The 26036-nt window shown below is 41.5% G+C and overlaps 1 protein-coding gene across 2 annotated transcripts in view; it reads right to left on the reverse strand.

Annotated features, from left to right (window-relative positions):
* LOC124777960 (regulatory-associated protein of mTOR) overlaps positions 1 to 26036 on the reverse strand; it is a 325695-nt gene that overhangs the window by 299350 nt on the left and 309 nt on the right. Inside the window, exon 2 of one of the 2 annotated variants that reach the window (XM_047253519.1) lies at positions 6394 to 6496. The exons of the other annotated variant lie outside the window; for it this stretch is intronic. Within the exon in view, the coding sequence (XP_047109475.1) occupies positions 6394 to 6496 (103 nt within the window). The remainder of the gene's footprint in view (positions 1 to 6393; positions 6497 to 26036) is intronic. 2 annotated transcript variants of the gene reach the window in all.

The following is a 26036-nucleotide window of genomic DNA, read 5'->3' on the forward strand; positions in this document are numbered from 1 at the left end:
CCCAATCCGCAACCTGGTCAGAAGGACTTCCTCGCGCCGAGATGGTCGGGAGGAAGTTGTCCAAGCAGTTGGGAGCGGTTTGACTGCCTGGAGCTTGTTTCCTTGGAGGGATGACCAAGCATCCCACCACAAGGACACAAGCCTCTTACATACATCCCCACAAACGTCAGATGACGGGACACAATGGGAGGCTGGCCGAGGCTGGAGGACTGCAGCCTTGGCTGCAGCATCCGCAGCCTCATTCCCAGGTACTCCCACATGTCTGGGGACCCACAGAAAGCTGACAGAACCGCCATTATCAGCGAAAGAATGGAGGGACTGCTGTATTCGTTGAATCAAGGGATGGACCGGATAGGGAGCCCCAAGGCTCTGAAGAGCACTGAGTGAGTCAGTGCAGAGTACATACGATGAATGGCGGTGGCGGCGGGCATACTGAATGGCCTGATGGAGAGCAAAAAGCTCGGCCGTAAAGCTGGAACATTGGTCAAGGAGCCGGTATTTAAAGGTGGCGGTCCCGACGACAAAGGCACAGCCGACACCATCGTCAGTTTTGGAGCCATCGGTGTAAATAAAGGTGTGACCAGCAAGTCGAGCACGAAGTTCGACAAACCGTGAGCAATACACTGCAGCCGGAGTACCCTCCTTTGGGAGTGAGCTGAGGTCGAGATAAATACGAACCGGAGCCTGGAGCCAAGGTGGTGTCGGGCTCACACCCTCTCTGAAGGTGGTAGGGAGGGCAAAATCCAATTGTCGAAGCAGGCGACGGAAGCGGACTCCGGGGGGCAGCAGGGCAGACACATACAACCCGTACTGACGGTCGAGAGAATCGGCGAAGAAGGACTTGTAAGAGGGGTGTTCGGGCACAGACAACAGCCGGCAGGCATACCGACACAGCAGTATGTCGCGCCGGTAGGTCAATGGTAACTCGGCAGCTTCAGCATAAAGACTCTCGACAGGACTAGTGTAGAAGGCTCCGGTCGCAAGACGTATCCCCCGATGGTGGATGGAGTTGAGCCGGCGTAAGAGGGATGGCCGAGCGGACGAGTAGACGAAGCTCCCATAATCCAGCTTCGATCGGACTATGGACCGATACAAGCGAAGCAGGACAGTGCGATCCGCTCCCCAAGATGAACCGCTAAGAACTCTGAGGACATTAAGGGAACGTGTACAACGGGCCGCCAAATAAGAGACATGTGGAGACCAACACAGTTTCCGGTCCAACGTGAGCCCTAGAAACTTAGTTGTGTCCACGAATGGGAGAACAATGGGACCGAGATGTAAGGATGGCGGAAGGAACGCTTTATATCGCCAAAAGTTGATACAAACCGTCTTCTCTTCAGAGAACCAGAAGCCATTTGCCACGCTCCATGAGTAGAGGCTGTCTAGACAACGCTGGAGGCAGCGCTCCAGGAGGCATGTTCTCTGGGCACTGCAGTAGATCGCGAAGTCATCGACAAAGAGAGAGCCTGAGACATTAGGTGGAATGCAATCCATAATTGGATTGATCGCGATGGCAAAAAGGGCTACGCTCAAGACGGAGCCCTGAGGCACTCCGTTCTCCTGGAGGAAGACGTCGGACAATACGGAACCCACACGTACCCTAAACTTTCGATCCGTTAAAAAGGAATCAATAAAAAGGGGCAGACGGCCGCGTAGGCCCCACATGTGCATAGTGCGGAGGATACCTCCTCTCCAACAGGTATCATAAGCCTTCTCCAAGTCGAAGAACACGGCTACCGTTTGGCGCCTTCGCAAAAAGTTGTCCATGATGAATGTCGACAAGGTCACAAGGTGGTCAACAGCGGAGCGGCGGCGACGAAAGCCGCATTGGACATTAGTAAGTAGTCGTCGAGATTCAAGAATCCAAACTAACCGAGCATTAACCATGCGCTCCATCACCTTACAGACACAGCTTGTAAGAGAAATGGGGCGGTAACTAGAAGGAAGGTATCTATCCTTCCCGGGTTTGGGTATAGGAACAACGGCGTCACGCCAACGCATGGGGACCTGACCTTCGGTCCAGACGCGATTGTAGGTACGAAGAAGGAAGCTTTTGCCCACCGGAGAAAGGTGTGCCAGCATCTGAACGTGAATGGCATCTGGCCCCGGAGCAGAGGACCGGGACAGTGCAAGCGCACGTTCGAGTTCCCGCATAGTAAAGGGGGCATTGTAAGTTTCCAGATTCAGCGAGTGGAAGGAAGGTCGCCGAGCCTCGTCTGCCTCTTTCCTGGGAAGGAAGGCAGGATGGTAATGGGCGGAGCTTGAAACCTCCGCGAAAAAGCAGCCAAAGGCGTTGGAGACAGCCACAGGATCAACAAGGACCTCATTACCTGAGGTCAGGCCAGGTACTGAGGAGTGGGCCTTAATGCCCGACAGCCGGCGCAGGCTACCCCAAACAACGGAAGAGGGAGTATAGCTGGTAAAGGAGCTCGTGAAAGAGGCCCAGCAAGCTTTTTTGCTGTCTTTGATGACTCTACGGCATTGCGCTCGGAGTCGTTTGTATTCAATACAATTCGCCAACGTAGGATGGCGGCGAAAGGTGCGTAAAGCAAGTCGTCGAGCACGGATAGCGTCCCTACAAGCCTCGTTCCACCAGGGGACGGAAACGCGACGTGAAGAAGAAGTAGTATGAGGTATGGAACGTTCGGCAGCATGGATAATAACAGCCGTGAGGTATTCGACCTGACTGTCACAACTGGGAAAATCGTGGTCCGGAAAGGTCGCCAGGGAGGAGTAAAGTCCCCAGTCAGCTTTCAGTATGTTCCAGCGCGAAGGACGTGGGGATGGGGTGTGGTGCAGGAGACGAACGACACAGGGGAAGTGGTCGCTCGAATAGGTGTCAGAAAGGACATACCACTCGAACCGACGGGCAAGAGTGGTAGAACAGATCGAGAGGTCCAAGTGGGAGTAGGTATGAGTAGAGTCCGAGGGGAAAGTCGAGGCGCCGGTATTGAGGCAGACAAGACTGAGATGGTTGAAGACATCCGCCAAGAGTGAGCCTCTTTGACAGGATGCAGGAGAGCCCCAAAGGGGATGATGGGCATTGAAGTCGCCAAACAATAAGAACGGCGGGGGAAGCTGATCGATCAGGTGCATCATGTCAGCCCGACTAACAGCAGATGACGGTGGAGTGTAGACGGTACAAACTGAAAAAGTAAAAGCAGAAAGAGTAATGCGGATAGCTATTGCTTGGAGTGGGGTGGTCAATGGGATGGGATGGTAATAGACATCGTCCCGAACGAGCAACATGACCCCACCATGAGCTGGGATACCGTCCACAGGGGCAAGGTCATACCGCTCCGAGGTATAGTGGGAAAAGGCAATACGGTCAGTCGGGCGCAACTTGGTTTCCTGGAGACCAAGGACGAGCGGACAGTGCAGGCGGAGGAGCAGTTGTAATTCCTCCCGATTAGATCGAATACCTCTTATGTTCCAATGAAACAACGCCATTGCTAGTCAAAAAGTTGGAGGAACGAGACGGGGAAGAGCTGGTCACCTCGATGGCCGCGGAGGGCCAGGTTGCGAGGCAACAACGCTACAACTGACGGCAGGCGGATCCGGTTCCATCGACTCGTCGCCAGCTGTGGCCGCTGTCCCTGATTGTGTAGGAGGGGCCGCAGCATTTGCCGACAAAAGGCCGGCGGAACGCCTGGCAGCAGAGCGTCCCGGCGAAACTGAGGACGGCCGGGAGCAGCGACTCACGGATGAAGCGTCAGATGAAACGCGCCGGGGTGGAGAGGGGGATAGAGACTTCTTCTTGGAGGCCTTCTTGGAAGGCCGAGGAGGCACAGGGATGGTGGGCTGGACCCGAAGAAGGTCCTCACGCGCGGGGTCCGTTTTGGAACGCCGGACCTCGGAAGCTGGGGTCCGGAACGTTTCCCCGATGGACGCCTGAGAAGAGGATCGCTTCTCAGGTGGCGTGGGGGGAGGAGGAGGAGGAAGGGTGGCCCCTGGGGCAGGGGGGGGTGGGGGCCGCGGGGGAGGAGGAGTTGGAAGGGAGGGATTTGGGAGGCGGAGGCAGAGCCCCCTGATGGGCAGAGGAGGCGGAGGGGGGACAGGATAGAGGTGAGGATACAGCGGAAGGAGTGGACACAACTGAGGCAAACGAAGTGGCCAGTGACACGGGATGAAGGCGGTCAAACTTCTTCCTGGCCTCAGAATAAGAGAGCCGATCCAAAGTTTTGATTTCTTGTATCTTTTTCTCCTTCTGATAGGCGGGGCAGTCTGGGGACCTAGGCAAGTGGACGCCAGGACAATTAGGGCACCGAGGTGGTGGGGTGCAAGTATGTTCCTCACGAAGAGGACGTCCACAGTCGCCACAAAGGGGCTCAGCCTCACACCGGGACGACATGTGCCCAAAGCGCAAACACCTAAAACAGCGCATAGGAGGCGGGACGTAAGGTCGCACGTCGCACCGGTAGCACATCACCTTTACCTTCTCCGGGAGAACGTCCCCCTCGAAGGCGAGGATAAAGGCCCCGGTGTCGATGCGTCGGTCTTTGGGGCCGCGCTGCACTCGCCGGACGAAATGCACGCCGCGGCGCTCCAGGTTGGCCCTGAGCTCCTCATCAGATTGTAGCAGGAGGTCACGATGAAAAATAACCCCCTGCGTCCTATTTAGTGCCAGATGTGGGGCAATGGAGACTGGGATGTCCCCTAGGCGGTCGCACGCCTGGAGTGCCGCCGACTGTGTGGCAGAGGTGGTCTTGATAAGAACGGACCCTGATCGCATCTTGCTGAGAGCCTCGATTTCCCCGAAGACGTCCTCAATGTGCTGAACAAAGAACATGGGCTTGGAGGTGGCGAACGTCCCCCCATCTGTTCGAGAACAGACCAAATAGCGGGGGAAGTACTTCGCCCCAAGCCGGCGGGCCTGTCCCTCCTCCCATGGAGTGGCCAAGGGGGAAAGGGCAGGAGAACCAGAACTAGAAACAGTACCTTTTCTTTTGGAAGACTCGGCCGCTGAGCGACCTGATACGTGTTGACGTTTCATGTGCGAAACGTCCGCCCCGATACCACCCACTCCGACCAGGGGCTCTCCCCACGGGCGCCACCCAGCCGCAGCAAGGGCCACCTGGCAGGATGACCATTGCCGGGAGTCCTGATGCCCCAAGGAGACGGGCATCTACTCCTTGGCCAACGTGGGGAGGGTGCAGCTCAGGTATCGGCAGTACGATCCCTGTGTTGTCAGGGGGCTACAACCTAGAGGGTACATGATGACCCCACCACAACGGGCTGGCTACCGTGCTGGATTTCTGGTGCCATGGAAAGTCCATCATGATCGCTGGTGCAGATGGAGATGCACTATGGGCGTAACTTGGACAACACATCAGGCGTTTAGGCCCAATTTGAGGAATAATGGGTATGGTGACAACGCCGGTGCAATGCTGAGTGCCAAGGTCTTAGTGCACTTAGGACCAGTGGTACACCATGTAAGGTGTCCTTCCCCAAAAGGCTCGTACTTCTGTAGAATTTTGAAAAATGGAGGTCAAACCCCAAGGGGGACCAACACATAGAAGGCCGAAACGGTTGAAACTCCTTTTAGTCGCCTCTTACGACAGGCAGGAATACCTCGGGCCTATTCTTACCCCGGACCCGCAGGGGGTCAGCTTTTCTGAGCCAAGCAGGTGGGACTTATCACAAAACATTCTCCACTCCCAAAATCATCCTGGCCTCAACCGATGGTAATCTACTACCCCTACACTAGCCACCCAACTTTTCCAGCCCCCCCTCCCCCCCCCTGTCCTATCACCTCTTGCCTATTCAGTCCTCTCATCCTCATTGGGCAATGCTCTCTGCCAATGAACACACTGGTCTTTTCCCCTTCTCTGCTCCTCTCCTTCCATTTATCCATTCCCCCCACCCATCACTCTCCCTCCCTATAGCCTGCTGACACTGCACCTGACAGCCTCATCCTGTCACCATCTAGCCCCTATACACACTACCAGGTTGCGCTGACTTCTGTCCCTCCCCCCCCCCCCCCCCCCCCCTAATCTGTACCTTGCTATCAGTTCCTCTTGCCACCCCACTCCAGATTGCTGCTTCAGTTCAACATGGCACAGTTGCATTCTGGCCAGATGAACCAACGATAGGTGCCATGTGTGTGTGAGATGTGCTTTTTTGTGTGAATATGTGCATGTTTTCCTTTCTGAAGAAGGCTTTGGCCAGAAGCTCAAAGCGCAAAAGTTTTTTCCATCTGCAGCTCAATGTGTCACCTTTATGACGAGTAGCAATGGTTCCTATTCACAATATTGTTGATATTTCAAACTGGACTTTCCACTGTTTAATTCAAGCATACAGTTTTCTTTCAGCAGTGACTTACTAATTATTATACATGAAACTTGTATTCAGTAAAAACAGAATGTAATAGATTTGAGCTCAATCATTACTTACCTATCCAGCATTCAAGACGGGCACATGGTTGTGTCTTTACTACGTCCGGTGGATCGACACCCACATTAAGGCAAAGCACAAGAGCCACACTCACTGTTTTCATCTGCAATCAATATTTTTATACGTCAAAGTATGTATTTATTAGCTGCCACAGCTCCACTTTGAAGAAAAGTATTGAAAGACTCCTTAACCACTAACAAAAACTTTGCAAAAAGCATTTCAACTGCATTTTGAAAAAGTAGTAGGTATTTAGTAAACAGACTTATAAGAAACGGTTCATCAAACCAAAAATTGCCACTATGGAGATGTTATGAACACAAGTTACAAGTTAAAGTCAAAGTTGTCCCACTCTTAGGGAAAGGGTATAGAGGTGGAGATGGAGAAATCCTGCATAGCTGTTCTAAATTATGCCAAAGTGGAGGTGGTTTATCATTGTCTTTCCACAACCTATTATCAAGTGTTGAGTGTGTCTGTGTTGTGTAGATAACTGTAATGAGTGCATGTACAATCTACCTGCTGTAGTTATGGATAAAAAGAAGGGAGAGGGTGAAACACAGTACCAGCACGTAGCCTGCTACTTTCCAACAGCATCAAGAGGGGTGCCGAACTTCTATCCCCTAATTGGTAACGTTTTGAGTAGGGCCTTCCAACCAGTTTCAGATCTGGACAATCCAGTGCATCAGTAGGACAGAATTTGGCACGATATCCCTCAGAAGGATGTCCAACAACTTATAAATCAATGCCAAGCTGAATAACTGCTTGCATAAGGGCTACAGGTGGTTCACTGTGTTACTGATTTGCTCAATTTGTGACGTTCTTTTTCTTGAATAAATCATCCAAATTTTCTGCAATTGTAATCATTTGTTTCTCTGTATATGTAGATCACACTTACTAATTTCTGGCCCATGCAAATAATTCCTTCATGGTGTGTCACTTTTTTGTCTAACAGTGTATTCACTTATGTTCTGGGTCAATTGCCACTCCCTGTGCCGAGTATCAATCTTCTACAGTGTTCCTGCATTTTGCAACAATTTTATAGCGTTATGACTTTTCTGCATACAACAGCATAATTTGTGAAAAGACTCACAGAATGTACAATGTTCTCCACTACATCATTTTTATACATTGTGAAAAAAACCTGATCCTTCGACACTCCTTTGGGATATGCCCAAAGTCACTTTTATGTCTGAAGATTTCCCTCCATTGAGGATGTCACGCTATGCTCTGTTTGTTAGAAACTCTACAGTCCAATCACACAACTGGTCTGATATCTTGTACGCTTGAATTTAATTCATTAGACAGCAGTGTAGAACTGTGTTGAATGATGCCTTCTGGAAATCAAGCAATATGACATCGGCTTAAGTGCTGGTACCTATTGCTTTCTGGGTATTGAAGATGAACAGAATGAGCAGGGTTTCACATGATCATTCTTTTCAGAACCCTTGTTTATTCCTATAGAGGAGATTTTTATTCTCCAGAACAGTCATAATACTTGAGTGTAAAAAATGTTCCAAAATTCTACAACAGACTGACATCAGAGATATAAACTTATAGTTTTGTGCATCTGTCTGATGACCCTCCTTGAAAACAGTAACAGCACACACTTTTATTCAGCCATTAAGAATGCTTTCCTTCCCTAGTGACCTGCGGTACATCACTGCTGGGAAAGGAGCAAGTTGTGGCACTTACTCTATGCAGAATCGTATTGGTATCCCATCAAGTCTAGTGGCATTTCCTCTTTTGAGTGATTTCAATTATTTTGCTATCCCATGGTCACATTTCTGACGTTTGTCAACCTGAAATTCGTGGAACAATTAGAGGAGGAATTATAGTGGAATCTTCCTCAGCGAACTGCTTTCCCAAAAGACATTTACTATTTTGGCCTTTGCTGTGCCATCCTCCATCTCAATGCCATTACGATCACAGAGTGTCTGGACAGATGGCATCAATTCGTTTACTGATTTAACCTAAAACCAAGTCTTCTCAGGGTTTCCTGTCCAGTTGGTTTGGCTCTCCTTAGCTAATTTTGGCTTCATTCAGCTTTTGTTTGTCTGTGAGGCTTTGGCTGCTTTTAAATTTGCAGTGAACTCTCGTTACTTTTGTAGCAGCTTTCTAACACAGCTGTTGAATAAAATTTTAATGTTGATCACCCAGGTAATCTGAAATCTGTTTCTTGTCACTCTTGCTAAGCAGTAGGATCTTCCTACCTTTCTTTGTATCCTATTCACACTCATATTCACTGACACTGTAGCAGACTAATGATCACAGATTTCCTTTTCTAACCTAACTGATTCCAAAATTCAGGTCTGTTTGTCACCACCAGATTAAAGATGTCCTTCATGAGTCAGCTCTTTATTAATTGCTGATGGAAATTTTTGGATAAAGCATTCAGAACAATTTCAGATGAGTCCCTGTCCTTGTAGACTGCCCTAATCACTTGAATCTCTCAGTCTATACACAAAATATTCTCCAAGTTTCCCCTCAAATGTTCTATCACTATTGCTCCTGAGGCAGAAGATCTATGAAAGCATCCAATGACCATGTTTGATCCATCTTCAACCACTTATCTTTACCCAAATTATTTTCCATTTTGAATATGTATTAACCTCACTAGTACTATCATATTTTTTTCGGCTATAAACATGCCTCCACTGCTGGCATTCAACCTATTTTTCCAATATATATCCAATCGGAATTTAAAACTTCATTGCCATTAATATCTGGTTTCATTCAGCTTTCTGCTCCTAGTACTATGAGGGCACTGTTACTGATTATAGACGAGACAAGTTCTGGGACCTTTCCATGTGTGTTCCTGCAGTTAACTAACACTACAACAACAAGCTTTCTCCAATCTGTGATGATGAACTTTACTTCTTCAGTTAATGGAGATACTATTCTTCTCTGGCTGAAATCAATACATCTTATTAGGTATGTTTAGGGGTTTTTCTATCCTAAAAAAACCCAAATGTGCATGTCACATGTACTTCGCTATCCTAGTTCTCGCTACCTACCTATAAAGCATGCTTATCTCTTAAGGGGTTTCTAAAATTTTCCACCAAATAGTGGAGGTCTGCATCCAAGATGATCATAGAATTGTCTGACCCCTGATTTCAGTCTCCACTCAGCTCCAAAACAGAGGACTGTAATCGGTTCCGAGAACAATGTGGCAAAATTCTAGCTCTGCTTCCACCCCATGAGCAAAGGCTAGCTGTCTTCACCCCATCAGCCAGCCACTTGTAGGAAGTGAGAATGGCTCCTGAACCTAGGCAGCACACATTATTCAAGCCACAATATGCAGCCAGGTGCATCCTGTGCACTCAACTGCTGCCGGCAGAGCCTCCTCCACATCTCAAACACGACCTCCGGCAAGCAAATAGAGTGAATACTGGCCTCCCTTCCAAGCATGCCCACTATTTCTGTAAGGGAAACCATCACCCACCCACCACTGGAGCTCCCAATGACAAGCATCCCCTCCCATTCTTGTTCACATCATTCAGAACAATCGGCCTCCGTTCCAGGTGAGGTGTCCCATGCTGTCTCAGATGTATTTTCAGCAATGAGCAATACCTCAAACTTGTTTTTAAAAAGTAGGGGCAGCCGTCAAGTCGATACCCATTTTCGACTTCTGCCCAGAGATTTGCAACCCTACCAATGTTTGCCAATAGTTGTCAAATATGTGTCGACTAGATGCATCCCGTGAATCTGGGTGCTGTGGCATTAAGGACTCCAGGTGACACTACAGGCTCCAGAAGTTTCAATGCATTCATCTCAGGTACCCCATTGCCACTGCAGCCTAGGGCAGCAATCTGAAGCCTGTAGACCATGGTCAACTGAGCTTCCAGCTGTTTACAGACATCACTCAAATTCCCCAGCATCTGCCCACAACAGGTGGAGTCCCTATCTGTTTTTAATCAATTTTCTTCAATACTGCAAGTAATCTAACACTAATCCAAGATACTACAAATAATCTAACACAAATCCAAGGAATATCTGGGTGCAGTCTACATCGTGCTGCTACACTGTTTTTGGTTTTTACTACACTCCAAATTCAGCTCACACAACGAAGATGCACTAAATTTTTTGCAAAAACTTCTAAATAAATTAGTACTCACTAGTCAATGCAGTAAAATATGCAGACACAATTCACTTATTCACAGAAGCACGTGAACACAAAAACTAAACTAAATCCTGTGTATAAAGCCATTTCATAAATCTCTTTCTTTGTCCATTATCTCTATTTTTATCTGTTATCTAACAGCTCTGAAGATCCCTTCTTATAGTACATATAGCAGAAGAAGAGCCCTGACATTTAAAGTGGTTGTGATGTGGCCATTTCGTGGGCCAGCCACAACTGGTAATGTAACATGATTTTGTATGTATTTGCCCACGGTAATGCCTCGGTGTCACTGCAGCTCTGCAAGGTAATATTGTTTTCAGTCACATAGTTTTGCTGCCACCAGCAACCTTTTGTGCTTCGCGGTTGAAAGCTGGCAAGAGCACTGCCAGCTAACAGGGCTCTTCTTTCATTGTATGAATTATACTTTTACATATTGTCAAGCTACTGATTTCACATTTCTACATCAACCCAGTTGTGCAGGAACATTGTTGACTTACACACAGTTGATGGCTAAGCTAACAGGTTGCACTTCATTCTCACTATGTTTTAAGTCACAACATTGGTCTCAGTTGGGGTCTGAAAGTCAACTACAAAATGATGAATGTTGTGTTTCAGTGCCAGGTACAACATTCTTTTGCTTATTATCTCTAGTTCCACCAACAGAAGTACTAAACATTTCTTCAGTACAAACCCTGTACCAAGTTCTCACAGGAGTTCACATCCACCTAGGGCAATAGTAAGTGCTGTTAAATAATCTCTGTTCATGACAACAATCAATCCCTCAAGTCCATATAGTCATGGTTCACTGCCAACAGGCTGACCCTTGATGTGAAGGAAACAGATTATATTCGATTTGTAAAAATGAATCAAAACCAAGATCTCCAACTGATACTGGATAGAAATGAGTTAGAAAGAGTTTGATATACAAGACTTTTAGGACTGTATGTTGATAAAGACAAACTGAAAAGACCATGTAACAAAACTCTACCAGACACTCAGTCGAGTATGTTTTGCTCTGAGAATCATTTGAAAAGTATGCTCACCAGAAGGTGCTACACTGGCTTGTTTTGGTTACTTATAGTCCTTTGTAACTTATGAAATAGTGTTTTGAGGAAAAACTAATAGCCCTTAAATGAAATTTTTACATTAAGGGAAAGGGCTATTCAAATCCTGTCACACAGCTCTACAAGGGCTCATTGCAAGCCCATTTTTGAAAATTTGTGTACACTCACTCTATCCTCCCTACAATATAGAAATGTGTGCTGATGACAAAAGCTAAATTTGGAGACCTGAAAACAATAACAGTTACTGTAGTTGTAACACTCTGTAGCTGTGGCTCCCTCCATGTAGAAACAGTAAGAACAATTTGTACTCAAAAACGTGTGAGCCACTTTGGTGTCATGCACTGCCAACATATATAGAGGTTGGTGAAGAAGACAGCTTTTAGAGAAGAGTCAAATACCTTTATTGTTGAGAAGTGTTTCCACATTGTAGATGTATACGTTAGCTTGCAGATATTCTAGGCCTTGTTTACTGTTGTGAACTTTTTACTGATATCTGATTTACCATATATGCTGTTGTGTCTTTGCACAAGAAGGTTTCTGCTGTTGGTTTCTTGTTTTTTCTGTTTCAGATGCAGAGAAGGGGACCATTTGCGAGAAAAGTTGTGATGGGTATAATGATTGTGGGGGTTTATGTGTTTAGTTCTTTTTTTTCCACAAAAATGTAATACAACGTGTTCATGTGTTTGTATAATTCAGGAGTGTTTCATGTTTAGAGATATGACTGATTATCCTTCTCACGCACGATGTAAGCTCTTTGAAGACTAGGTACATACAGTTCTCTTTCCAAATCAAAAAAATGAGGGAGTTGGGTAAGGTGGTGATAATATACTGGACTCATATTCGGAAGAATATGGCCATCCTGACTTGGGTTTTCCATAGTTTTCCCAAGTGAATAAAGTGAACACTGGGATGGTTCCTTTGATAAGGCCATGCGCAACTTCCTGCCCTGTCCTTGCCTAATACTATCTTATTGCGTGTATGTGTATGTATGTATTTATTATGTCTGTGGTGTACCTGACATGTCCCATACTGTTGTGCCAAGTGATCAATGGATGAATAAATAAATAAAATAAATAAATGTAGATTTCTAATACATTTAATGAACTTTACAGAACTATTGCACAAAATTTAATTAAAAGCCAATGAAATTCAAATAATGATTTTTTTTAAAAAAGGAAAATCCACATTTGTGTATCAAGTGACAACAACTGACTTCATAAATTCAATCAGTAACATTAAATCCTTCTAAATTCTAGTGGTATCCCAAAAAAGGCCATTAAACTAAGTTCATGTAAAATACTCTCTTAGCTAACTGATATAACTGCCATTTAGTGCAGAAACATTTTCAACAAACCTAAAACAGTCAATAATACAGGCACTTCACAGCAAGGATTGAACATAAGAGACACCACTCTATAGATCAATCTCACTACTGCCTTGCTTTTCTAGGCAACTGAATGAGTAATCCATAAAAGATGTAACTTTCTGGACAAAAATAAAGTACTAGTTAATACTGGAAAATGGTTTCAGGAAAGTACAGCTATTTAAACAGCTGACTTTGACTTCTTGAAGCAAGTCTTGAATGCTACAGACCAATCTGAATTAAAGTGTGAACTATTTCTAGATCTCTCTAAAGCATTTGATCGTATCTATCATGATCTACAAATTCGAGAGTTATAAAAATGTAGTATCTGTGGAAATGCCTACATCTTACTTAAGTCTTGTATTTCTGGTAGGCAGCAGATGGTATAAACATGAAATGAAAATAAAACTTACTTTTTGGGAGAAGGGAAGTTAACTTTAGAGTACCTCAAGACCTGTGATGGGCTCTCTGTAATTCTTTGATGATAATTTACAGCACCACTTGTCAGCAGCAAAGCCAGGGTTGTTTGCAGATGATACTAGTATTTTTATTAATGGATACAAGATTGCTGATTTACAGCAGAAGGTCTTGGTGGCAACAGAAAAATTAGAAAGATGGTTTAGTGATTGTTCTACGTGGTAAATAAGAAAAAAAAAACTATATGGACAGGATTTAGAGGTGTAAGAGAGAAACCTGGAAGTAATATAATCCTAGAATTAGGGACCGTAGCACTGAACAAATATCTTACATGGAGTTTATAACTTTGGTTAGGTGGTCATTTATTAGGGGACATTTTTAACTATTGACCAATGGCTATGTAAATACATTGTGTCTTAAGAATGCTATTTCTTACTATGGACATGTGCACCACCTGTTGCAGTACTGTGCAATATGATGGGAAAATGAAAGTTTTGCAAAACAATCACTCAAAATTTAAAAAAAGGAGCAATATAAATAATGAAAGGGGTTTGTTGTTGTTGTGGTCTTCAGTCCTGAGACTGGTTTGATGCAGCTCTCCATGCTACTCTATCCTGTGCAAGCTTCTTCATCTCCCAGTACCTACTGCAACCTACATCCTTCTGAATCTGCTTAGTGTATTCATCTCTTGGTCTCCCTCTACGATTTTTACCCTCTACGCTGCCCTCCAATACTAAATTGGTGATCCCTTGATGCCTCAGAACATGTCCTACCAACCGATCCCGTCTTCTGGTCAAGTTGTGCCACAAACTTCTCTTCTCCCCAATCCTATTCAATACTTCCTCATTAGTTATGTGATCTACCCATCTAATCTTCAGCATTCTTCTGTAGCACCACATTTCAAATGCTTCTATTCTCTTCTTGTCCAAACTATTTATCGTCCATGTTTCACTTCCATACATGGCTACACTCCATACAAATACTTTCAGAAATGACTTCCTGACACTTAAATCTATACTCGATGTTAACAAATTTCTCTTCTTCAGAAAAGCTTTCCTTGCCATTGCCAGTCTACATTTTATATCCTCTCTACTTCGACCATCATCAGTTATTTTGCTCCCCAAATAGCAAAACTCCTTTACTACCTTAAGTGTCTCATTTCCTAATCTAATTCCCTCAGCATCACTCGAGTTAATTTGACTACATTCCATTATCCTCGTTTTGCTTTTGTTGATATTCATCTTATATCCTCCTTTCAAGATACTGTCCATTCCATTCAACTGCTCTTCCAAGTCCTTTGCCGTCTCTGACAGAATTACAATGTCATTGGCGAACCTCAAAGTTTTTATTTCTTCTCCATGGATTTTAATACCTACTCCGAATTTTTCTTTTGTTTCCTTTACTGCTCGCTCAATATACAGTTTGAACAACATTGGGGAGAGGCTACAACCCTGTCTTACTCCCTTCCCAACCACTGCTTCCCTTTCATGTCCCTCGACTCTTATAACTGCCATCTGGTTTCTGTACAAATTGTAAATAGCCTTTCGCTCCCTGTATTTTACCCCTGCCACCTTTAGAATTTGAAAGAGAGTATTCCAGTCAACATTGTCAAAAGCTTTCTCTAAGTCTACAAATGCTAGAAACGTAGGTTTGCCTTTCCTTAATCTTTCTTCTAAGATAAGTCGTAAGGTCAGTATTGCCTCACGTGTTCCAGTGTTTCTACGGAATCCAAACTGACCAATAGGAAATACTGCAGGAACATTTCTAAATAATGGTTTGACTCTGATTAAGTTTCAGATGAACCAATTTATGTAATATTCTAGTCCATTCTTACAACACACATACTTCACCCAGCACATGCTAATCCAGTCCTGTAACAAGCTCATCCTATCCTATCAAGGACAGGGGGTAACCTAAAAAAGCAGTTGTATGATTACTACCTATGCAGTAATTTGTGCTCAGCATTTTACATGGGCATGACCACTAATTAGTTGTCCACCTGAACAAATGGTGACTGCCAAACTGTGGCCAACAGCAGAGTTAACCACCCAGTAGCAAAACACACTGATGGTCACAACAGGGTTGATTTCAATGGCTGCTCCATAAGTTGAGCCATCTGGATCTTTCCCCACAACACCAACTTATCTTAATTATGTAGACTGGAGTTGTCCTTGCAACACATTCATCTTTTCCAATCTTTTCTGGTCTCAATCTCCATTATCCCCACCCTCACACACCTCCAATTCTGCCTTATGACCCTAACTTCACTCATCCCACACCCAAGAATTCTCTAAGGATTCATGCTTCCTCTGTTCCATCTTACCCTCCCCACCCACTCCTCCACATCATCAAGCACTGCACACAACTTCCTCTGCCTGCAGCCAGAACTAGATTCAAACACCACACAAGTATTACTACAGAGATGCTTCAGGAACTCAAATGGGAATCTCTGGAAGGAAGGTGACATTCTTTTTCAGGAACACTATTGAGAAAATTTAAAGAACTGGTGTTTGAAGCTGACTAAAAATTGTTCTGTTGCCTCCAACACACATTGTGCACAAGGAACAAGAAGATAAGATACAAGAAATTAGGGCTCATACTGAGGCAATTAGACTGTTGTTTTTCCCTTGTCTATTCATGAGTGGAACACGAAAAGAAATTACTTGTGGTGGTACGGGTCACCCTCCGCCACATGCAGTTAAGGTGGATTGCGGAGTAGTGGTGTAGGTGTGCCATATTCTATCTTATGCATTTCCTGCCTTTCTCACCTCCCTTCCCCAATCACTGACTGTTTTCACCTCTTGGTATCCCTCTACAGTTTTTATCCTCAGCACTTCCCTCCACTACTAAATTGGTAATCTCTTGATGTCTCAGAATGTGTCCTACCAGGCTATCAACTGTCCCTTCTTCTAGTCACATTGTGTTGCAAATTTTGTTTCTCCCCAATTTTATTCAGTACCACATCATTAGTTACATGATCCACCCATCAATCTTCAGCATTCTGCTGTAGCACCACATTTCAAAAGCTTTTGCCTCTCCCTGTCTAGACTGTTTATTGTCCATGTTTCACTTCCACACATGGCTACACTATATATAAATACTTTCAGAAAGGACTTCCTGAGACAAATTTATATTCAATGGAACACATTTCCCTTTTTCAGGAACCCTTTTCTTGCCATTGCCAGTCTACATTTTATATCCTCTCTGCTTTGGTCATCAACAGTTATTTTACTGCCCATACAGAAAAACTCATCCACTACTTTAAATGTCTCATTTTCTAATCTAATTTCCTTAGCATCATCTGATTTAATTCAAATACATTCCACTATCCTTGCTTTGTTTTTGTTGATGTTCATCTTATATCGTCCTTTCAAGACTGTGTCCATTCCATACAACTGCTCTTCCAAGACTTTTGCTGTCTGTGACAGAATTAAAACGTCGACGGCAAACATCAAAGTTTTTATTTCTTCTCTTGAACTTTAATTCCTTCTCCAAATTTTCCTTTTGTTGCCATTACTTTTTGCTCAATGTCCAGATTGAATAACATCAAGGATAGGCTAAAGCTCTGTCCCACTCCTTTCTCAAGCACTGCTTCCCTTTCATGCCCCTGAACTCTCATAACTGCTGTCTGATTTCTGTACAAGATGTGTATACCCTTTCACTCCCTGTGTTTTATCCACACTCCCTTTAGAATTTCAAAGAGCGTATTCTAGTTTACCTCATCAAAAGCTCTCCCCAAATCTAAAAGAGCTATAAATGTAGGTTTGCCGTTCCTTCACTTATTTTCTAAAATAAGTCACAGAGTCAGTATTGCCTTGTGTGTTCTTATATTTCTCCAGAATCTAAACAGATCCTCACCAAGGTGCACTTTGAACAGTTCTTCCATTCTTTTGTAAATAATTTGTGTAAGTATTTTGCAACCATCACATACTAAACTGATAGTTAGGGAATATTCACACTTGTCAGCACCTGTTTTTTTTTTTTTTTTTTTGTTTTTTTTTTTTTTTATTGGAATTGTTACATTCTTCTTGCATACCAGGTATAATGGTTTCGTTACGGCTGGCTCTCCCAAGGATATCAGTAGTTCTGAGGGAATGTCATCTATTTTTGGGGCCTTTATAACTATGCTCTTCCAGTGCTCTGTCGAATTCTTCTCGCAGTATCACATCTCCTGTCTTATCTTCATCTATGTCCTCTTCCCTTTTCCCTTTCTATAACATTTCCTTCGAGTTCACTCCTATAGTCCTTCTGTACACTCCATCCACCTTTCAGCTTCCCCTTTCTTGCTTAGTACTGGTTTTCCATCTGAGCTCTTGACATTCATACAGCTGCTTTTATCTTCTCCAAATGTCTTTTCAGTTTTCCTATTGGTGGAATCTATCTTTCTCCCAATTATATATGCTTTTATATCCTTACATTTGTCCTCTAGCCATTCCTGCTTAGTTTTTTGTATTTCCTGTCAATTTCATTTCCAATATGCCTTATCCTTCTATTTGATCCTCTGCTGCCTTCATTATATCATCAATCAAAGCCACCCATTCATCATCTACTGTATTCCTTTCCCCTGTTTCAGTCATCATGGCCTAATGCTCCCTTTGTAACTCTCAACAATCTTCGGTTTTTTCAACTTAACCAGAACCCATCTCCTTAATTTTTGACCTTTTTGCAGTTTCTTCAGTTTTAATCTACAGCTTGTACCCAATAAATTATGATCAGAGTCCACATCTGCCCCCAGAAATAGAATGCCTGTCTTACCATTATAAAATCAATCTGAAACCTTCCAGTGTCTCCAAGTTTCTTCCACATATACAATGTTCTTTCATAACTCTTTAACAATGATTAAACTATGCTATACACAAAATTCTACCAGGTGGCTTCCTCTTTCATTCCTTTCCCGAAGTCCATATTCAGCTACTATTTTTTCCTTCTCTTCCTTTTCCTACAACTGAATTTCAGACCCCATCACAATTCCTCTCCCTTACCTATCTGAATGATTTCTTTCATATCATTATAAAACATTTTTTTAAATCTGTTCATCATCTGCAGAACTAGTTGACATATAAACTCAACTACTGTTTTAGGCATAGGCTTTGTGTGTATCTTGGCTACAATAAAGCGTTCACTATGCTGTACATAGTAGTTTACCAGCATTCCTACTTTCTTCTTCATTATTGCTTTTTAATTAATTTTTAATGCCCAACTGGGAAAGGAAAAGAAGTAGGGAGATATAATTGGAAATGGGCTCCACATAAATAAACTAATAGAAATGGACAACGACTTGCTGAAATTTGCAGAACACAAGGGCTCATCTCTAGATCTACATATTTTAAAAGAAAACCAAGCAAACTTATGATGTGGAAACATCCTGACTGGAGAAGAGGAGAGTGGCATCTGGACGATGTCTACATGGAAAAATTCTTTCATGAAGAAATTCAAAATGTTTTAAAATGTTAAAGTACTCAGAGGAACAGATCATTATTAGGTCAAAATCAAAATCAGATTCACCTCACTAAAGGAAAAAAGACAGAACATTTGGAGACAAAACAAAGTAATACCCACATACAGTAATGAAAAATGACAAATATCAGCAAAACACTCAAAATACAATAGTAAGCAATAATCTTGAGGAACTAATACCAATTTTAAAACAGCATGCTGAAGAATTGGCCACAGTAAATCAACTAAAAGACATGCATGGTGGACTACAGAATGTGATAAAATTCATGATGAAAGACATCAAGCTCTGACAAAATTTCAAACTCACAAAACAAAAAATTGCAACTAACCTCCAAAACATCAGTAAAAAGTTCTCTCAAATTATCAGAAAAACAAAGTGGCAATATCAAAAGGCTGTACTGAAGAAATCTTCTACAAAACCAATTCCAGAGAATATTTCAAAGCAACCAATAAATAATTGTGTAATTACAACCCTCCCACATTACTGCTGATAAATAAAGATGGAAGAATAGAGCATAACAACAAGTAAAACACAAAAATAATGGCAGCAGTACTCAACAAGCTCTTGAACTGTGATGAACTTGAAAAGCTTTTAACAGTAGACACAAGCACCCCTCTACAAACCAAACCAGAAAATATGAAGCCACCTACAGTACAAGAAATAAAAACTGGACTTAAAGAAATGAGAAACTACAAAGCATGTGGGGGAAAATCAAGTGTTTGCAGAAATGTAGAAGTATGCTTGTAAAATAACTCAGACATCTTTACATGTTATTTTACAAATTATTTGGGCAATAGAAAAATTGCCTGAAGAATGGATCACAGCTATAATTACCCACTTTATAAGAAAGGAGACAAAAGTATCAGATAACTACAGAGGAATCTCACTCCTGAACTGCACCTACAAGATTTTTTCAAGATTTTACGCAATAGGATCAAAGAAGAACTGGATAAGGAACTGGGGGAATACCAAGGAGGCTTCAGACCTTGGAGAAGCTGTCCTGAACAAATAATTACTCTGAAATTAATCATGGCTTATTATCACAAATGAAACAAGCCTTTCTCAATTACATTCATTAATCCTTGTTCCACAGATCATGAATACACCAATTCGTAATGATGTGGAAAGTCTCACTTTAACATAAGTTTTCTTTACACAAAATAACTAATTAAATTATTTTTTTTTCTTTTTTTTCCAGTTACTACCTCATATCTGAGATGTCATCTATTGACTAGGAGGAGTTGTCATTCAGAAATTCTTTTAATTTGCTTTTAAATGCTGGTTGGCTGTCTGTCAGACTTTTAATACTATTTGGCAAATGACCAAAGATTTTTGTGGCAGTATAATTCACCCCTTTCTGTGCCAAAGTGAGATTTAATCCAGAATAGTGAAGATCATCCTTTCTTCTAGTGTTGTAGCTATGCACTTCACTGTTATTTTTTAATTTTGATGGGTTATTTATGACAAATTTCATAAGTGAATATATGTACTGCAAACGTACTGTGAATATCCCGAGTTGCTTAAACAAATGTCTGCAAGGTGATATTGGGTGGTCTCCAGCTATTATTCTGGTTACACACTTTTGTTCAATGAATACTTTCTCTCCTAATGACGTATTGCCCCAAAATATGATGCCATATGAAAGCAATGAATGAAAATAGGCAGAGTAGATTAATTTACTGATATGTTTATCAGACCCTCACTGTTAAAAAATTTGAGACATTTCAGACTCCAACAAAATTAATGAAACTGATAGCGCTTACCTTAACAAATACGAATTCGAAAATTAAGTTCAGAGGGAAACTTTCTTAATCATTCTTGATAGAAACTGGTTTAAGGCAGAGATATGGCCTGTCACCACTTCTTTTTAGTTGTGCCCTTGAATACATAATGAGGGAATGGTACAAGAACAATCTGAAGAACATTAAGACTGGAACACAAAAAGGCACCATAAAGTTGAACTGTTTAGGATTTGCTGATGACCTCACTCTTCTCACCAACAACATTGAAGAAACCAAATAACAAATACAATCATTGCAGGAAATAGCCTAGAGTTTTGGCCTTAAAATTTCTTTTGAAAAAACAGAAATAATGCAAATGGAACTGCCACTGGCAAAAAAAATTAGGATTGGAGAACATGACATAAGAACTGTTGAAAAGTTTAAATACTCGGGAGCAATAACAACACACAACCCAAATGAGAAACCATTGTGTTACAGTAGAATAAACAAATTGATTAAAATGCATCATGTTGCCAAGAATACGTAACAAAAAATGCCTCTCAATAGCCACAAAACTGAAACGCTACAAAATAGTGACACAGCCACAAATAACATATACTGGCAAAACTATATTTACAACAACCAAAACTGTACCAATACATAGATTACTAAAAATAGAAAGAACGATCGTCAGAACATGCATAAATAAAAATAAACAAATAAAAAAAATAAGAAAAAGACGGAGTTTGGAGAAAAGCAGAAAAAGAAAGAGTTTATAAAGAAATAGCACCAGTGACAAGTACAATGAAACAGAAACAGATCTCTTCCCTAGGACATCTGACAAGGACAACAGAGAATAAAATTATCAGCAGAACAATTGAGGAGTTACGGAATAGTAAGACCGGAATTAGACGGATCGCAGAGATCAAGAAGGACATGATCAAATTACAGATTACGATGGAGGGTTTGAAAGGCAAGACAGACGCACTGAAGGTAATTCAGGAGAAACATATCACACAACCAATAAAAATTACCAAATAGAGAATGGGAAGGGTGGCTTCAGATGAGGGAAGGAAGTGAATGATCTGAAAGAATGAAAAAGTAATGGCTCAACAAAAAAAAAAAAAAAAAAAAAAAAAAAAAAACAGAAGAACCTAGTTCATAATATTGACCAAAGTGGTCCAATGTGGCACATGGGCTGTGGCTCAGGCTAATTAAATGGGAAATAAATAGAAGAGAAAGCACACATATAACCAATACGTATTAGAATCAGTTATATGTCCTCCTCATATACTTCTCCCACCCCCCAATCTCAGTCCATCACCTTCCCCCCTTTCTCTGTCCATCTTCTACTCCCCCTCTCTATCTATCACCTCCTCCCCCCACCTATACGTCCATTTCCTCCATCTCCTCTTGCCCCCCCCCCCCTATGTCCATTTCCTTCCACCCTTCTGTCCATGTCCTCCACCCCCCCCCCCTCTCTCTCTCTCTCTCTCTCTCTCTCTCTGACCTTGAGCCCTGTTCAGTCAAGAACTTTTTGAGATTTTCCCTTTAATAATGCAACATTGCATCAAAATGTTGAAGCAGTGAAGAACTTCTGGAAAGGACAGGTATACACTCGCACACACACACATATCCATCCGCACATACACAGACACAAGCAGACATTTGCAAAGGCAAAGAGTTTGGGCCCAATTACTTTCAAATTTTGACACAATGCTCATTCGAATACGCGCACAGTTTTATGTATCTGCTGGAGTGTCGTACAGTACATAAATATACAAATTACATTTTTATTCATCACATATATAAAATATATTAATAAAAAAAAAAAAATTCTATCCTGCAACTGTTTTTGGCTGCCATCCTTTGTTGTGAAGAATTTTAACAGTTGCTGCTGCAGCCATGTTTAAAATCTTGATATATTTATATAGCATATGGTGCTCAATCAGGTATATAAAAACACATGTATATTCAAAATCAATGTTGTGACAAAATTTCACAGAAACTGGTGAAGAACTGTTAAGAGATTTACATTCTGAACAAATAAACATTTACATTTTTACTGGTATAGATTAGACCTACTCCCACATTACTCCTATTTTATTTTATATTTACGACCCTGAACAACTGACCAGAATTTATATTCATCCTAGTGCCAAACTTCACTAATCCCCATTATATTTAACTTCAACCTATTCATTTCCCTTTTTAAATGTTCTAGCCGATTAAGGAATCTAACACCCCACACTATGACCTGTAGAGTGTGAGTTTTGGCTTTCCTGATGACGATATCCTCCTGAGCAGTACCTGGCTGGAGATCTGAATGGGGGACTGCTGCATCTACAGTGGGCTATCTATATCATTCTGGTATACAAGCCACCGCACCACAGCAAGCTCCACAGTCCATGGGGGAGAGGGAATAATGAATATAAAATGACAATTTTAAAAAGTAGGGTGTTGACTAGATGAACCAACAAAAATAAGTTTATTTCTGAACCACCTACATAATGAAAAAGAATTTAAAGAGCCAGAAAAAATAATATTTGTGAGCCCTTGGATAATCATCTTAGGGACGCTGAAGAAGTATTTTGATTGGAGCATCAACTTGTATTGTGCTGAAATTTGAAATGTGGTAACATCCAAAGCAACATCATTAACAGACATTTTGTAGGGGCTTGCTCGTTACTATAACTTATATGTTATGAGTATTTTTGTTATTAAAGTGCAAACTTCCCTCCAATGGAGTTGTAGCTCCTAAATGCTTTGTACTGAAACAAGAAAATAAACTATGACTTAAGACTGTGTAACAACAGTAAAAATACTCCAAACCTTCAAATAGTAACAGTGAGAAGCCATCACAATTTTGGGTCTAAAGGAAGACAGAACCAACCAGAAAGACAAAATATGAAGGTATTAAAATCAAGAATAGGGAAAGGAAGTGGCTGGAGCATTTGATAAGAATGGATTGTGTAACAAAAGATGCCCTACAAGAATCTGTGAATGGTCACAAGGGAAAAAAGTGAGGAAAACAGCTAACACACTACATGAAAAAAGAACTCCATGTTGCAAAACAAAAAGGATGGTGCAGAAGAGTACAATATGAAAGATGAATGACATTTGATTATTATTTATTCAGCCATGTGAGACTTAATTTAAAGGAGCAGTTACACAATGTAATTCGATAGGGAATAAATTATTTTGATTTTTTTGCAGAGATTCAGTTCAACATGTTTTACACTGAGACACATTGCAAAATATTTCACCAAACAAATAGTTTCGGAATTTTCAGTCCATAGCAGCTTAAAGAAAAGAATTTTGGAATAAAATTACCAGTCATTTAAAAGAAATTATTATATCACATAAAGGGGCTATCTAATTCATGTTAAATACCTATGCGAGTGACACTGCAAAGTTCTGTTTAAAAAGTTATTTATACTTACAATAGTGAAAAACAATTAATTGATTCCATAACATACACTTATTAATCATCTGATTAGTAATACAATTCAATTATATATATTTTCTGGGAACAAGATGCAGCAGTATTGTAGAATTAATATTTTTTCTGACACTGAACAGCTCTATTTACATTATAAAGTCAATGATCAACACCTTTCCTGTGCATATACAAATGTACACCGATGGTTAGAATTTAACCTCGAGATACACAAATTAATAGAAACAATACAAACTGTGGGTCTCCACAGGTAGGGCAAGTAAGGACACATCATACCCAAAGACATGTTAACCACATTGTTGACACACTTCATAATGCACTGCCAGCATACGTCAAGGAGTTGGAAGAGGAAAGGGGTTTTAGAACAATTTCAAAAAATGTTACTTGAGATGATTTATGTGAATATTTTGGCTCTAACTTGTGACACAGCTGAGTATTTTTTTAAATTGATAACAGTGTACTGTATCTCACGTGGATGTCTTTATACAGGAACATATCTGCATATGTATCAACTTAAAAAAATGAGACTGACATAAGAAGAGTAATAAAGTGCTTTGTACGAAGTAGTGAAGGCAGTTCAATGATTACGTTCGAAAGTGTAGAGAATAATAGTTTTCATGTCCCACTAATGTAACTGTTGAGGCCTCTTGTGCAAAATGTGAGCTATCTGAAACATCTAGATGTATGTGGCATTACTTGTTGTTTCTTTTACAAATAAAACACAGAGAAATGGCACAAACTTATGACATTCTTGTGGAGTCAGATTCATTCTACTGTCCACACTTTGAGGTACCTTAAGTTACTAAAATGAATGCTAAGAAGTTTGCATTAAAAAACCATGACCAATGTTCTGTTCAATCCTTGTCCAATCTGACAGTTTCATGCTTTTTTTGTGTAAATCTATGTATGTGTAAATATGTCTGTAATGTATTTGGCATGCCCTTTAGTATTACATTAAGTGGTCGAAAAAGTTATTAAAAGAAAATTTACTAGCCATTTATATGTAATCATTGCTTTCTCTTACTTCACTACATAATTACTATTCTAGGATAGTTTCAGAGTGTGGTGATTTTGAGATGTTCTCAGGTGCTCAGCCACATACCAACATCCAGATTTTCAAATTTGGACAAAACTAATGGAATGAATATCCAAAGGTGAAGCATTCATCCAAAATGAATAAATTCTGTTTCAATGATAGCCACTTAAATCTCCAGTGTGTCTGTTGCACATTCAGTTTCCACTATGAGAAAAAAATTTATCACTGTTCGTTGTTTGGTCACATGGTTCAAATGATGCTTTAGCTTTCTATTTGCACCATTTTGTGTCCCTGTTATTCCACATATCATCATTGTGATAAACATCCTATAGACATCTGATGTTAGATATTTTGTATCACTCTTACAGAATTAAATTTAACTTGTATCTCTAATGATTTCATGATCTGAACTGAGGTAGTAACTTTACACAGCCCTATCAGCAGAGCATTAGTCACAGCAGCCTTCAGTATCACAAATGACTCAAGGCAGACACCAAGATTCCTTGGCAAGCTTGTATGTACTATCTTCACAAGAAAGAAAATAGTCAAATTAGTCTTTAACATGGTGACACATTGTCCTCTGCATCCCATTTACGTTAATTATTAATGATTACTCCAAATGCCATGATGACATTATTTCCTCGAAGCCAGCATTCTGAACTCCCTCATATGACGAGACCATAAGAGATTAGACTTTGAAGGATAGTGACCAACCACGACAACCATTATTTTTTTTCTTTTCCATTATAGCTCCTTATTTTTAATCATGATGTATTTAATTTTTATATCAGTAACTCGCAAATCAAGAAATACAAATAAACTTTCATACTTTCTTGCCGACAAACACTTTATTAGATTCGTGTCATAATGGCAGAAACACAGAGTGAGTGTCAGCTTATTAAATACCACTAACGGCAGCAACCACTAACGGCAGCAATTCTAGCAGTGTCAATTGTAAAGCTGAGGCGTTATACATCAATATGATAACATTATACGCAATTCCACTT

This window comes from Schistocerca piceifrons, chromosome 2, assembly GCF_021461385.2.
Source record: "Schistocerca piceifrons isolate TAMUIC-IGC-003096 chromosome 2, iqSchPice1.1, whole genome shotgun sequence".
Classification (NCBI taxonomy): domain Eukaryota; kingdom Metazoa; phylum Arthropoda; class Insecta; order Orthoptera; family Acrididae; genus Schistocerca; species Schistocerca piceifrons.